The sequence below is a fragment of the Leptodactylus fuscus genome, chromosome 6, assembly GCF_031893055.1.
Source record: "Leptodactylus fuscus isolate aLepFus1 chromosome 6, aLepFus1.hap2, whole genome shotgun sequence".
Lineage (NCBI taxonomy): Eukaryota > Metazoa > Chordata > Amphibia > Anura > Leptodactylidae > Leptodactylus > Leptodactylus fuscus.
In genome coordinates, this window is record NC_134270.1 from 182,906,211 (window position 1) to 182,920,271 (window position 14,061).

Consider the following 14,061-nt stretch of genomic DNA (forward strand, 5'->3'; position numbering starts at 1 on the left):
CACTGTCCCCAAGTAAGAATGGTGGGATCTATCAACCAAAGTATCCTGAGGTATGAAGATGGCCAACAACATTAGATAGAGGACTTCTGATCCACTGATGAACAGGACAAACCCTTCTTCAGACTGGTTCACCCAAATGTCCACACCCAGCAAAACGTGAGCAAATGGTGAGCAGGAGGACATCTCCAGGCAGCCACTGTACCAGCACCTTGGACTAGTGATGGTCATAGTGGTGGCCACAAAGTCCATCCACCAGTAGTCATTGGCATATAGGGTGGAGATGGCAGTCACAACAAAGGTTCCTCAGACAGACACTAGTAGTATCAGTAGCCCATCATGGTTGGGCTGGGGTGAGAAGCAACATGGGCTTCAAGATGGACCTCATCCACCCCACCGAAAAACTGTCCTGAAAGTTGGACAGGTCAATCCCTACAGGGCTAAAGATGGAGAAACATCTCTGGGGAAGCTTCACTTACAATAGAACCCCTAATTATCTGCCCATGACCTTCCATATCATTAGTGGTCACCTGAAGTTGTCTGGTAGATCCTCACAAACCATAATAACCAGGACCAGCCTGGAACCATCTTCATCCAAATGTCCACAGCCATGAAATGAAGTGATTGTTCATCGGACATCACCTCAGACCCTGCCACCCATCAAGGGATTGGCAAATCCATCAAATTATTGGGAAAATCTAAAGGTCCCACCAGAAGGACCTCAGCGGGAGGTGAAGGCCTCAGAAAACTAACAATTTGCAAAAATTTCCAAAAAATACAAAGTACCAGGCATCCAGGATGGGAGGAGCCTTGTCCACTCGAGTGTTATGGTAATGGCCAGGACTGGGGATCGGGCACTGGCATGACAAATCTGACCTACTGGGTGATGACTAGAGGGGGCGGAGCATAACTCAACCACACGGAGAGACTTCCTGTGTCATGCCCCACCCCCTCTGACATATTACAATGTATCTATTTGACCCAGAGTGCCCCTTTAAATACCAGGCGTGTAGTTTCCTTCCCCCGATTCCTCTAAACATTGTGTATAGCATAGACAGACGAGTTTACATTACGTCGCGTTTCGGAGGTGACGGCGCTTTCTTGTTTGTTGCTAAAAATATTTTAATATCAAAATTGTCGACAAATGATCAGATTGTGTTTTGGGTAAATACAGAATCTGCCGGGTATAAATAAGCTCTGGGGGTCCGTCAGGCAGACAGCGGGGGTCCGGCAGGCAGCGGGTACAGAAGCCGTAGAACTGATAGATCACAACACTGGAACGGAGTTCATCCTGAGCCTCCTGGTTCATGAGTATCATTCCAGATATAGAGAACTGCAGAAATATCTGGGGCAGGGCAGAAGGAGTGCAGGAGCAGAGGGATATCATTATATGCCATTCAGGGTCCGAGGAAAGCTGGGTGACAACCTCATAGATATGAAGAATGGCAGCCATTAGTGGTTGTCACCTGAAGATCGGCTAAATGGAACAGAGACCGGTCAGACATGGTGTCATCCTGATCATCCTGCTTCAGGAATGGAATGCTAGAACTGCAGTAAGGACTGACACAGAGGTCAGCGACTATAGGATTATCCTTTATGAGGTTCTTATACAGTGGACAATACCCCCTGCCCCTCCCCCTCCCATTAATGAGCCGCCTCCCATCATGCCTCACTCCTGGGGAGCTTTAAGTTAATATTTATTGAACTGGATTAATTAAAATGCAAAATGCGGATTTTCTAATCAAATTCCGGAGCCATTTCATGATGAGGACGGAACGTGGTGGCCGTATACTAGGCGGTATATATATATAGCAGGCAAGGTGATACGGGAAAGACTGGTGCAAGGTAAAAGACGAAATACGCCAAGGCGTTCCAAGACTGACTCGTCTTAAAGGGACACAGACACCAAGCAGCCATAACATTAAAACCAACTAGGAAGATGATGTGGAAGCAGGAAAAATGAGCAAGCGTAAGGATCTGAGCAACTAGGAAGTATATGTGGAAGCAGGAAAATGAGCAAGCAAGAGAATCTCAGCAGCTATAAATATATGAGGGAGTAGGAGAAATGAGCAAGCGTAAGGATCTGAGCAAATAGGAACTGTATGTGGAAGTAGGAAAATGAGCAAGCGTAATTATATGAGCAACTAGGAAGTATATGTGAAAGCAGAAAAATGAGCAAGCGTAAGGATCTGAGCAACTAGGAAGTATATGTGGAAGTAGGAAAATAATCAGTCATATGGATATGAGGAATAGGGAAGTATATGTGGAAGCAGAAAAATGAGCAAGCGTAAGGATCTGAGCAACAATGGCCAGGAACAAATTGTGGTAGCAGGGTCTGGGTTAGAGTATTCGTCTTGTAGGGCGCCCCCGGGGTGGAGGGGTTGGTACCTACCCACACTGCATCCAGGAAGGACCACCGGTGAGTGGCCATAGGGTCATGGGATACAAGGTCAGTGATGTATATGGGGCTGAAGTTACTGACAAAGTTCCCGCTGTCAGTGACAATCACATTGGGGTGATGGTTTCTTACATTTTCACCCCATCGCCCCTTATAGGGTCTTCCAATAAGCCCGGAGAAGAGCGTGGGAAAAAGTTGTCAGGCGCCATCTTACTAAGAAATCCTTGTTTGCTGGAGCCCATGAGCGGCGGCCGCTTCTCCAGGACCCTGCAGAGCCGGGGATTTATTAGACAGGTCTCCGGCTGAGGGATGACAACCCTGTTTCCTCATCTTTGCTGCAGGCGATTAGGGCGATGAACAGGAATATTCCGGAGAGGTTAAGAAAATGAAGTTTTCTGCAGAAGCCGGAGAGAATGCAATGAGAACAGAAGACAATGCAGAGCAGATGAGGGGAGCGCAGCACCGGGGTGCACAAAGCTACAGCAAAGAAGGGCAGTGCAGTGAAGCTCAAGGTGAAATGAATGGAGACAGTTGTGCAGTGCAGCTGTATACAGCAGAAGGGGTCCGGGTATACAGCAGAGGGGGTCGGGGTATACAGCAGAGGGGGTCGGGGTATACAGCAGAGGGGGTCGGGGTATACAGCAGAGAGGGTCGGGGTATACAGCAGAGGGGGACAGGGTATACAGCAGAGGGGGTCCGAGTATACAGCAGAGGGGGGTCGGGGTATACAGCAGAGGGAGTCGGGGTATACAGCAGAGGGGGTCGGAGTATACAGCAGAGGGGGTCGGGGTATACAGCAGAGGGGGTCCGGGTATACAGCAGAGGGGGTCCGGGTATACAGCAGAGGGGGTCGGAGTATACAGCAGAGGGGGTCGGGGTATACAGCAGAGGGGGACAGGGTATACAGCAGAGGGGGTCCGAGTATACAGCAGAGGGAGTCGGGGTATACAACAGAGGGGGTCCGGGTATACAGCAGAGGGGGTCGGGGTATACAGCAGAGGGGGTCCGAGTATACAGCAGAGGGGGTCGGGGTATACAGCAGAGGGGGTCGGGGTATACAGCAGAGGGGGTCGGGGTATACAGCAGAGGGGGTCGGAGTATACAGCAGAGGGGGTCGGGGTATACAGCAGAGGGGGTCCGGGTATACAGCAGAGGGGGGTCGGGGTATACAGCAGAGGGAGTCGGGGTATACAACAGAGGGGGTCCGGGTATACAGCAGAGGGGCTCGGGGTATACAGCAGAGGGGGTCGGGGTATACAGCAGAGAGGGTCCGGGTATACAGCAAAGGGGGTCGGGGTATACAGCAAAGGGGGTCGGGGTATACAGCAGAGGGGGTCGGGGTATACAGCAGAGAGGGTCCGGGTATACAGCAGAGAGGGTCCGAGTATACAGCAGAAGGGGTCCGGGGTATACAGCAAAGAGGGTCCGGGTATACAGCAGAGAGGGTCCGAGTATACAGCAAAGAGGGTCCGGGTATACAGCAGAGGGAGTCGGGGTATACAGCAGAGGGGGTCCGGGTATACAGCAGAGGGGGTCGGGGTATACAGCACAGGGGGTCGGGGTATACAGCACAGTGGGTTCGGGTATACAGCAGAGAGGGCAGGCTATACGGCGGCTCTATATACATGCACACTGTATCCACTGTGTACAAATCTCTCCTGTGCTGTCTGCTACAATGTATCAGTGCAGGTGAAATGTATCAGTTTAGCAGTGGCCGGTCACTAAACTGGATACAATTGTAGCAAACCCTGCGGAAGGCAAAGCGTACAGACGCCATTCACTGACAGCAAGCGGATCCAACCATCCAGGAGGGGTCATGAGAATGTGCCCCTACAGGGTCAGGCCACTATGGAGCGCCTATAAAGGGCCACAGAGCAGACACTGGATTACTGCAGATAGTATTGCACATTGCAGAGTTACTGGGGACGGTGGATTGTTGTAGATTATAATGGACACTGCAGATAGCAGACTACTAGAAATGGCGGATACATCAGATGATAGCGGATATTGCAGATGGCGGATTACTGCAGAGCACATGAGACGCGACACCGTGCAGGGCCTATGAAGAGTAAGCGGAGATAACCGACATGGGGCCCTCTGTAGCTCCTCCTGGCACTGCGGTTTGTAGTGATCTGGAAGTCGCCCTCCTTACAGCTCAGCCTTCCTGAAAAGCTTTACGGAGATAGAGGGATGTGAATACAGGGGGGTCCATAGGGGAGGGGGCACAAAAACACACCAAGACCCTGATGTACCGTCTGCAGTGCACAATATAGACCAATGGGCTCTGCAGATGGTAGCGCTGCTTTGTACGTAGCAGAGCGGAGTTTTGTTACAGTTGCAGATGTTGTGCAGGGCCCCCGTTATGTCCGGATCAGTAAGACTGTAGTGTTTCCTCTGCAGCCCGGTCTGATCTCTAGTGATGCCCCTCGCCCCCCCTGTGCCCCACATACCGCTGCACCAATGTATAATTGTAATGATAGGACTATAATTGGCGGTATCTTTGCTTTCAGAGCAGAATGGCGGTAATGTGCAATCTCCCCTTGTTTGCCGGAGGGTCCTGGAGGCCGCGGCACCCGAGTCTGCATTAAACAAAGCCTTTGAAGTCGGCGAGCTGAACAATGTGTAATTGCCAGGTACAATGTAAATGGCGGGTGCAGATCTAATGGACGTGGCTTTACATCGGGAGGACACACATTCTGCCACGCTGGCGGATATATATATATATATATATATATATATATATATACACACCTGCCAAGGACGCTGTGTGCAGGATTTCAAGGGTCCTCCAATACCCTCACCACAAGGGCAGCCACTAATATAGAAGGGGGGGGGGAGAACATCACAGAGCCTGATATACTGCTTGTACCCCACTAAAATGACCCTAAGGATAAGACACTGACCCTATACAATTGCCTGATCCACAAGGAATTGGCTCCAACTAAGCTACCCCGGTGGCGCCATCTGCAGTCAAACCATGAGCATTGTTATGAATACCATCATTATTCTGGTGCTGCAGTCGCTCCTCATGGGAGGGGCATATACTATAGACCACACCCCTAGGAGCCTGCACACACACTCACTAGATGTCCATGATAACCTCGGACTCTTTATAAGATCTTTCTGCTGTGAACCAGTCCAATGAGTAAAGAAGTGTCCACCTAGAGGCTTCTCGGACTAACTGAGGGACTTATTCATATATGTAAAATCTGTTTGTGGCCCCCGCCCCAGGCAACAGTGTCACAGTCCCCCCTGTCTAATGTATCCTAGAGCAAGAACTGAACTTGTTCATCCAGGCAACAAGGCCTTGGTGTCACAGCAGCTCCTCATGGGAGGGGCACACACCATAAACCACACCTCACTAATTCTGGTAGACTTCCATGATAACCTTGGACTCCTTGAACTTTTCGCTGTGACCCGTCGGACTACCCAAAAAGGCTCAATCACATGTGTAGTTCATACAGAGTCCATTGGAGGTTCTTTCCCTTAGGCAACCAAGTCACAGTTTGCCCCTGTTCGTCTTATCCTCGACCAAACACTGGGCATACTTATCAAGATCATCATGGTCCTGCTCCTCATGGGAGGGACATATAAGCCACACCCCTTTAAGTCTTCACACTCATTCACTGGCATTGCATGATAACCATGAACTCTAGAAGATCTTTCTGTTTTGTAGGGATCCAAGAAGTATTCACCTAAGAAGCCCCTTAGCTCCTCGGACTAGCTGAGTGGGCTCATCCATGTAGAAGGTCCATTATTAACCCTTGGAGAGAGAAACAGTTGGCCCCTGTCTCACTCTGAAGCAAACACTGAGCATATTTATCAAGATAAACATGGCTCTTATGTGCAACTGTTCCTCATGGGAGGAGCATACTCTATAAGCCACACCCCTAGGAGCCTCCTCACTCAGATCTTTGTGCAGTGAACGGCTCCAAGGAGCGAGGATGTGTCTGTCTAAGAGTTCTCTCAGCTCCTCGGACTGGCTAAGGGGCCTTATCCATATACAGAGTCCATTTGAGGATCCACCATTTGATACCCTAATTTAAAGGGTCCCTCCAAGTGAAAGATCCCTTTAATTCCCTTGCAGCACTAAGCCTTGAGATGTCAGGTCCCGGGGGCCGGTCACAACATCTGCCCGGGATTCATGTTAATAAATCCTTTATTAGGCATTTGCTGCTCACATTTTCGACATTACCATAAACCTTTTCATGGTTTTATTAGGGAGACGACGCAAGGGCAAACCTGCATATTAATATTCTCATTAGATAGAGGCGAGCGCGTCCCCCTATGTCAGAGCGGCCCGAGGAGGAGGGGGGTGGGTATGGGGGGGGGTGACATTTTTGCTTTTGAGAATGTGTCGCAGGGCATGATGGGAACTGACAATGCTAATAACTCCTGGAGGAGGTCACTAGTATCAGCTCTGAGCCTCTGACCCTGCTATAGGCAATGGGGAAGGGGGGGGGGTCATCATTTATATCTACATTTCCAAAATTTGCTCCAATTTCACCCATGTTTAGACCCGACCCCTCTCCAAGTATCTTCTGTCCACTTATTGGAGTAAGATTGTGACAATGTTGCAATTTTTTTTAAAAAGCTCAATTTGCTAATCTGGTAGGCGGGGCTTATCTCACTAACCACGCCCACTTTCAAAATTCAAGTGAGGTAAAACCGTAAAATGGATATTGGCCAACAGTCCCAATTTTGCCGAGATGGCCCTGAAATTTCAAAATCACTTTGGCTTGTCCCAGCCTAAAAGGGGGTCAGGGCTTGCGGGGTGTGGGCGCTCTCAGGGGGTTGGGCTTGTGGGGTGTGGGCACTCTCGGGGTTGGGCTTGTGGGATGCTGGCGCTCTCAGGGGGTTGGGCTTGTGGGATGCTGGCGCTCTCAGGGGGTTGGGCTTGTGGGGTGCGGGCGCTCTCAGGGGGTTGGGCTTATGGGATGCTGGCGCTCTCAGGGGGTTGGGCTTGTGGGATGCTCGCGCTCTCAGGGGGTTGGGCTTGTGGGATACTCGCACTCTCAGGGGGTTGGGCTTGTGGGGTGCGGGCGCTCTCAGGGGGTTGGGCTTGTGGGATACTCGCACTCTCAGGGGGTTGGGCTTGTGGGATGCTGGCGCTCTCAGGGGGTTGGGCTTATGGGATGCTGGCGCTCTCAGGGGGTTGGGCTTGTGGGATGCTGGCACTCTCAGGGGGTTGGGCTTGTGGGATGCTGGCGCTCTCAGGGGGTTGGGCTTGTGGGATGCTGGCGCTCTCAGGGGGTTGGGCTTGTGGGATGCTGGCGCTCTCAGGGGGTTGGGCTTGTGGGATGCTGGCGCTCTCAGGGGGTTGGGCTTGTGGGATGCTGGCGCTCTCAGGGGGTTGGGCTTGTGGGATGCTGGCGCTCTCAGGGGGTTGGGCTTGTGGGATGCTGGCGCTCTCAGGGGGTTGGGCTTGTGGGGTGCTGGCGCTCTCAAGGGGTTGGGATTGTGGGACATGGGCGCTCTCAGGGGGTTGGGCTTGTGGGGTGCGGGCGCTCTCAGGGGGTTGGGCTTGTGGGACGCTGGCGCTCTCAGGGGGTTGGGCTTAAATACTCTGATTTTATTACAGTAAATCTTGGAAACAATCAAAATGTTGCGATTATTTTTTCCCCAAACAAGTCCAAAAAGACGCAAAAAAAATTTGGTGACTTTTTGATGGTAAATTCTGGAGTGCGGGGCTGGATAAATTCCCCCAATCATCCTGCAGATTTGTTGGTGTTCCCAATATTTATAGGTTGTGCCCCTGTCCTTGATTTGAGGGGACTGATCCATGCAGCAGGGGGGGCCGCCATTGAGATAATGAACAAGTCCTGGAAATTTTTGGATTTGACTCCCAAACTGGCAATGACGCTGCGGAGGGGGTGCAGGAGCAGTCACACCCAGGGGCCCCTGAGACACCGGGGCCAAAGTCCCCTCTGTCATATATGGAAATGCTCCTAATCTCTGTGGGACATTCTGGACAATATGGTGGGGCAGATATGGGTTTGGTGGCCCCGCAGGGCAGAAAGGGATTTGGCTGTACCGTGGAGTAGATAGGGGTTTGGCGGGGCAGATAGAGGTTTAGTAGCACCGCGGGGCAGGGTCACTACAATACAATACGTTGGTGTGATATAATGTGAACTTCGCCTTTAATCAGCGGGATCGGCAGCGGCTGAATCACCAGATTTTCCGGATTATTGGTATTTCGGCGCTCTGTGATTTTTATTACTCCCGGATTTGCTGGATTACGGGATTTTTCCGCGTTTCTTTCACACGCCGACGTCTGCAGGATCTGCTGCTTAACTTGTCGACAAGTTTTGCAGCTCGATGACAGGCGCGGCGGCGTTCGCAGCTCCACCGCTGGTTTTTCCACCTCTGCTTGTATAGAGGGAGAGGTAGAGACTTTATCACTGCATTATCCGAATTCTGGAGACGCTACCTCTCACCTCAGGTCATGTGACGTCAGCAGGTGTGGAGCTGAGACTCGCAACACAGGCGGCCTGCAGGAGTGAGGGAGGGACGGAAGGAAGACAAGTACTGACACACAGACTGGGGAGCAGTACAACCCTCATGGGGCCGTCACCCAGCTTTCCTAGACTCCTGCACAATAATATCTCACTATGAAAGAACAATGGATGAGAAAGTGACAGACCCTAGAAGTTATGGGGCGCTAGAAGTAATACAGGAATACCCTGCCCAGATATCACCTCCCCTACAATCAGCTGTACAAGGATCCTGCTCAGCAGCGCCCCCTGAAGTACAGACAGGATAGGGGCCTTATATGGCTGCACTACCTGGCTGGCCACGGGGATTGTATTGGCAGCTCACCCAACTATCCAAGAAACAGATATAACAAAAAATACTCAACAACCGCTGCACAGTCTGAGAGTTATACACTGACGCCGGTCTGAGCAAGCAAAACAGCAGTGTAAAGCATGGAGGAAGAAGACAACAGGAGCCTGACACAAGAACTGCAGACAGACCAAAGCCCCCCGACTACGACCACACCTCCTCCAACCAACGTCTGAGGTGTGTATTATGATGTTCTGCAGCAGCTGAGGTCTGTACTATGAGGTTCTGCAGCAGCTGAGGTGTGTATTATGATGTTCTGCAGCAGCTGAGGTGTATTATGAGGTTCTGCAGCAGCTGAGGTGTACTATGATGTTCTGCAGCAGCTGAGGTGTGTACTATGAGGTTCTGCAGCAGCTGAAGTGTGTATTATGATGTTCTGCAGCAGCTGGGGTGTGTATTATGAGGTTCTGCAGCAGCTGAGCTGTGTATTATGAGGTTCTGCAGCAGCTGAGGTGTGTGCTATGAGGTTCTGCAGCAGCTGAGGTGTGTGCTATGAGGTTCTGCAGCAGCTGAGGTGTGTGCTATGATGTTCTGCAGCAGCTGAGGTGTGTATTATGATATTCTGCAGCAGCTGAGGTGTATTATGATGTTCTGCAGCAGCTGAGGTCTATACTATGAGGTTCTGAAGCAGGTGAGGTGTATTATGAGGATTGCGCCCCCCGCAGTCGGATACAGACACTTCTACTCATCTCAAACTAGTGTAAATGTTCATTTTGCAGGATCTTGAGGACTTGGCAGCCGTTTCGCTCTCCTGGAACCATTCGCAGTATTTACAGTATGGAGCGCGTTCACACACAGCGTCACTACTAGGAAGCTTTAAGGGACACCTCTGCGGGGTCACCGGTGGGTGCGGACGTCGGTCACCAGCCCCCTCCACTACACAGACAGAGCAGAGACGGGTTTGTCATCTCCTGGGATTGTGGCTTTAACCTCACAAGGTCCCTGCGGTATATGAAGGAGCCGCGGACTCAGCGCACTGCCCCCTACTGAGCGAGCGGGCAACAAGACCCCAGAGGGATAACCACAGGGGCCATCACCAGGGACACAACCAGGCCGCTCCGGACACCTCATTACCCACCATTAATGCAGATACCAACGTGATGATAAGACGCCGCAACGAGGAGCTGCTGGCAATGCCAAGGTAGAGACCCCCGGGGGGCTGCGCGGGGGGCTGCGGGGGCTGGGACATGTCAGACAGTCAGGAAATAAGAAAATATGTAAAATCCAAGAAAAAGATAGAAAAAAATAAAATAAATATTAATAATAAAAATAAAAAAATAATAAATAAATAAAAATAAAAAATAAATAAAAATATTCGGGAAAATTATTTAAAGTAACAAAAACAAACAAAGAAACAAAAACAAATATATGGAAGGAATAATAGAAAAATATTACAGCAATATAAATCTGAAAATAAAGTAAAATACACAGAAAAAACTCTAAATAGAAAATAAATAAAAACACAGAAATCCCAAAACGCAGCGAGAAGAGAAAAAACTACAAACAAAAACAATGATACATTTTTGCAGAATTCATCAGATTACAAAATAACCCAAAAACTATTGTGGATGGGTTTAACCCCCGCTGTGCTGCACCCTGTCCTCGCCGTCCTGCGCGGCTGTGATATCACATTATTATTATGTCACGGGCTACAGATATAAAACACAGCGGGCGACGTGCGCCCCAAATAGTGCTGGGGAACCCCAAGTCCCAGCCTGCCCCTCCTGGGGGTTGTAGTCCTATCAGGTGTCAGAGGTCATCAATCTGGCGTGCGATCCATCTCACAGAGTCCTCTGCAGTCTCGCAGTGACAGGCGGCAGGACTGAGGAGCGGATGGCGAGTGATCCCGGCACAGCGGGCACCGCGGGCGCCGCCGCCAGCCCTCCTGAATGGACAATGCGGACAATTGGGTGGAATCGCTCCTGCTGGCACCGGGGGAGGAAGATGACAAGGGCACGGAGAGGAGCGGAGCGCTCGCTGGACCACAAGGGTTAACCCCTTCCTGGCTGCAGCATCCATCACACATACACTGGGGGATGGGAGACGGGTCCGGCATCCACAAAACCATTCTGCCCTTTAAACACTCATCTCTTTGTTCCGAACCGTCTGCAGCGAGAGACAAAACCGCGCAGATGCCCCGACTATTCGCGTCCACAGACCTCAGAGCAAACGCGGCAACCTCGCTCCTTAACCCCTCGCCTGCCGGGGTGACCTGCCGCACACCTTGACCCGGCAGGTGATCGGGAGCCCGGCCGCACGCTAAAGGGTGCATGACACATGGATGTGCGATTAACCCCTGCTCCGCCGAGCCATCCTCTGCAGGTGCGTATGTCAGACATACCCCCCCTCCCCCGTCATGCAGCAGGACACAGTGTGAACAAGCTCCTACCTGTCCCTGCAGTGCTGAGCAGTAGGATCCCCAGGACAAAGCAGCCATGTAATAGTGTGTGTCCAGGAGCCATGGTGTGTACAAGTGCCTGCCTATGCTGCTGCCTTCTCTCTGCCTCCCTCTGCACCTGCCCTGCCACTAATGTATGCTAATGAGATGCAAAGGGAGGGGAGGAGCCCCCGGGAGACCGGCCTATAGCGGAGGGAGCTGCGCCTTCTCTATGCAGAAAGGGAGGTGACTGTTTACTAGTCCCATGCGGGTGGTGGGGGGGCAGGGGCTTTAACCCCTCGTGTCCTGACCGATAGTGCGGAATGTCAGAATGTTACAAAAATACAAGAAACAAAGTAACAAGTAAAGGAACCGAGAAAAGTAACAAAAAGAACAGAAGAGGTCGGCCCTGCTCACACACAGATCACCGGACACCCCATTACCATCAGGGGGACCCCTCGGGCCCTGCGGCCATCATAGACCGCCCCCCATCTTCCTCAGTCCTCTGACACACATACGGGGGCTGTATGTGATAGAAGTGACTGGGGGTCCTGCTATTATTAAGTAGGGGCGGTCCCTGATTTCGGATGATGTCATCACGTGGACAGATATGATGTCACACCTCCTGCCTCACCCACCAGACAGCCGATATTTGGGGGACGCGGTCATGTGACCATCGCACATAAGGTTTGGCTCAAATCGCCTAAACATTGCGCAACATTTACAAAACCTTGAGATAATGGCGACGTCCGGTCCGAGTTATAGACTCCATTATGTCCCAGACCAATGCTGCCTACTTCACAGAACGGCGCCCCCCCTGTCTAGAGGTCATGTGCAGTATTGCCTCAGACTTAGCCTGCAATACCACACACAACCTGTAGACGAGAGTGGCGCTGTTTTTGGGAAGAGAATGACCCCTGACCAACCCCTCTGACAATGATGGAACCTTATATACTGGTGGGTGCAGAGACCAGGATTAGATTGTCAGCTCTTGTGCTCACACAGAATCGCTACTCCGCCGCCATCTTTGGTCAGGTGACCTCTGACACTATCTTTGGTCCGTGTTCACACTGCGCTGCTTGTGTTTTTCTTGCCCTATGAAATACAGTAAAAAAACTGCATCTGAAAACCTGCGCAAAAAAACGCAAAACACAAGCGCAAGTTTACAAAAATGTGCGAGGCTTTAGATTTCCTGAAAATTCGAAAATGCAAAAACCGCGCAGTGTGAACAGAGTGTGAGGGTGACTTTGGCTGTGATATGTGTGTGTGTGTGGGGGGGGGGGGGGGCGTCCAAATGCAACTTTGTCACAATTTCTGCCACATCCATCGGATTCCTGGTGACCGCCGTGTTCTGTTGCGATGACATCACTACTCCGCTGCGTCTGCGCCGCCTCGCACCGGCCTCAATCTGCGTTCACACTGCGCGCTCTGCTGAAACAGAAAAACCTCTAAAAACATCGCCTGAAAAATCGCCAAAAACCAAAACAAGCTAAAAAGAAGAAACTGCGCCCAAAAAATTCAAAAGTGCAAAAATCACAGAGAGACAGCAGCAGTAATTATTGCTTGCGCCGTATACAGGGAGTTAATTAGTGCTCGCCGCCCGCGCCCCCCGACCCCCCCCGGCCCCCGCGGCCGCCGCTCAGTTCTTGACTCCGCCGTAAATCGCTGTCAAATTGTTTTGATTTGAAAATCGATATTTTAGCTGAGCTTGTAATACAAGAAAATAAATCCGGAACCTTGAAGACGGATTCATCTCCTGCCTGTCACACAGCGCCCTCACAGCCAGGGGGCGGAGACATGCAGATGAGCCCCTCCCACTTGTCGCCTGGAGTGTCAGCTCCTCTTAAAGGGGAAGGCTCCTCCGGCCTGACAGCAGGGACCGACGGCACCCGGCGCCGCTTTAATATCCCATCTCTTCGGATCAATTTACCTTCTGACAGGAAGATGGACAAGTTAGTGACTACCAAAATATGTGCAAATCAGCCCCCGCCCCTGCCCTGCACTATGGCCGCGTTCAGACAGACAGAAAAACCTTACCATCAGAAATATTTCAGGTCGCTGCGCTGAACACACTCACGTCCTTTTGGATTAACCACAAAGGGTTAAACGTACAATATTATGTAATGGGAATTTGGATCAGGTCGTGACTTCTGAGCTCACTGATACTAATATGGCTAAAGAATAGAATGCTAGGATCACAGTGAAGACTGACACACACATATACAGTATATATGATATATACCAGGCAGAAGGCAGGGCTATACAATGGACTTTTGCATAAATCTTCACACCCCCTGGTCTATGTAACATTTCCTGCCATATTTATGTAGCTTCGAGGCTCCAGTGTGAAATGTGTCACAGCGCCCCCACCAGGCAGCAGGGCCCAGTGCACACAACCCCAGCCCCCCTACAGCTCAGCCCGGGGTGTATGGAACCTGATCTATAC

At 51.1% G+C, this 14,061-nt stretch overlaps 1 protein-coding gene across 1 annotated transcript in view; it reads right to left on the reverse strand.

Annotated features, from left to right (window-relative positions):
- The window catches only part of CADM4 (cell adhesion molecule 4), a 247,964-nt gene extending 236,209 nt beyond the window's left edge, over positions 1-11,755 (reverse strand). The window contains exon 1 of the mRNA XM_075277988.1: positions 11,628-11,755. Coding sequence (XP_075134089.1) covers positions 11,628-11,700 — 73 coding nt within the window. The 5' untranslated portion in view covers positions 11,701-11,755. The remainder of the gene's footprint in view (positions 1-11,627) is intronic.
- Between the last annotated feature and the right edge of the window lie 2,306 nt (positions 11,756-14,061).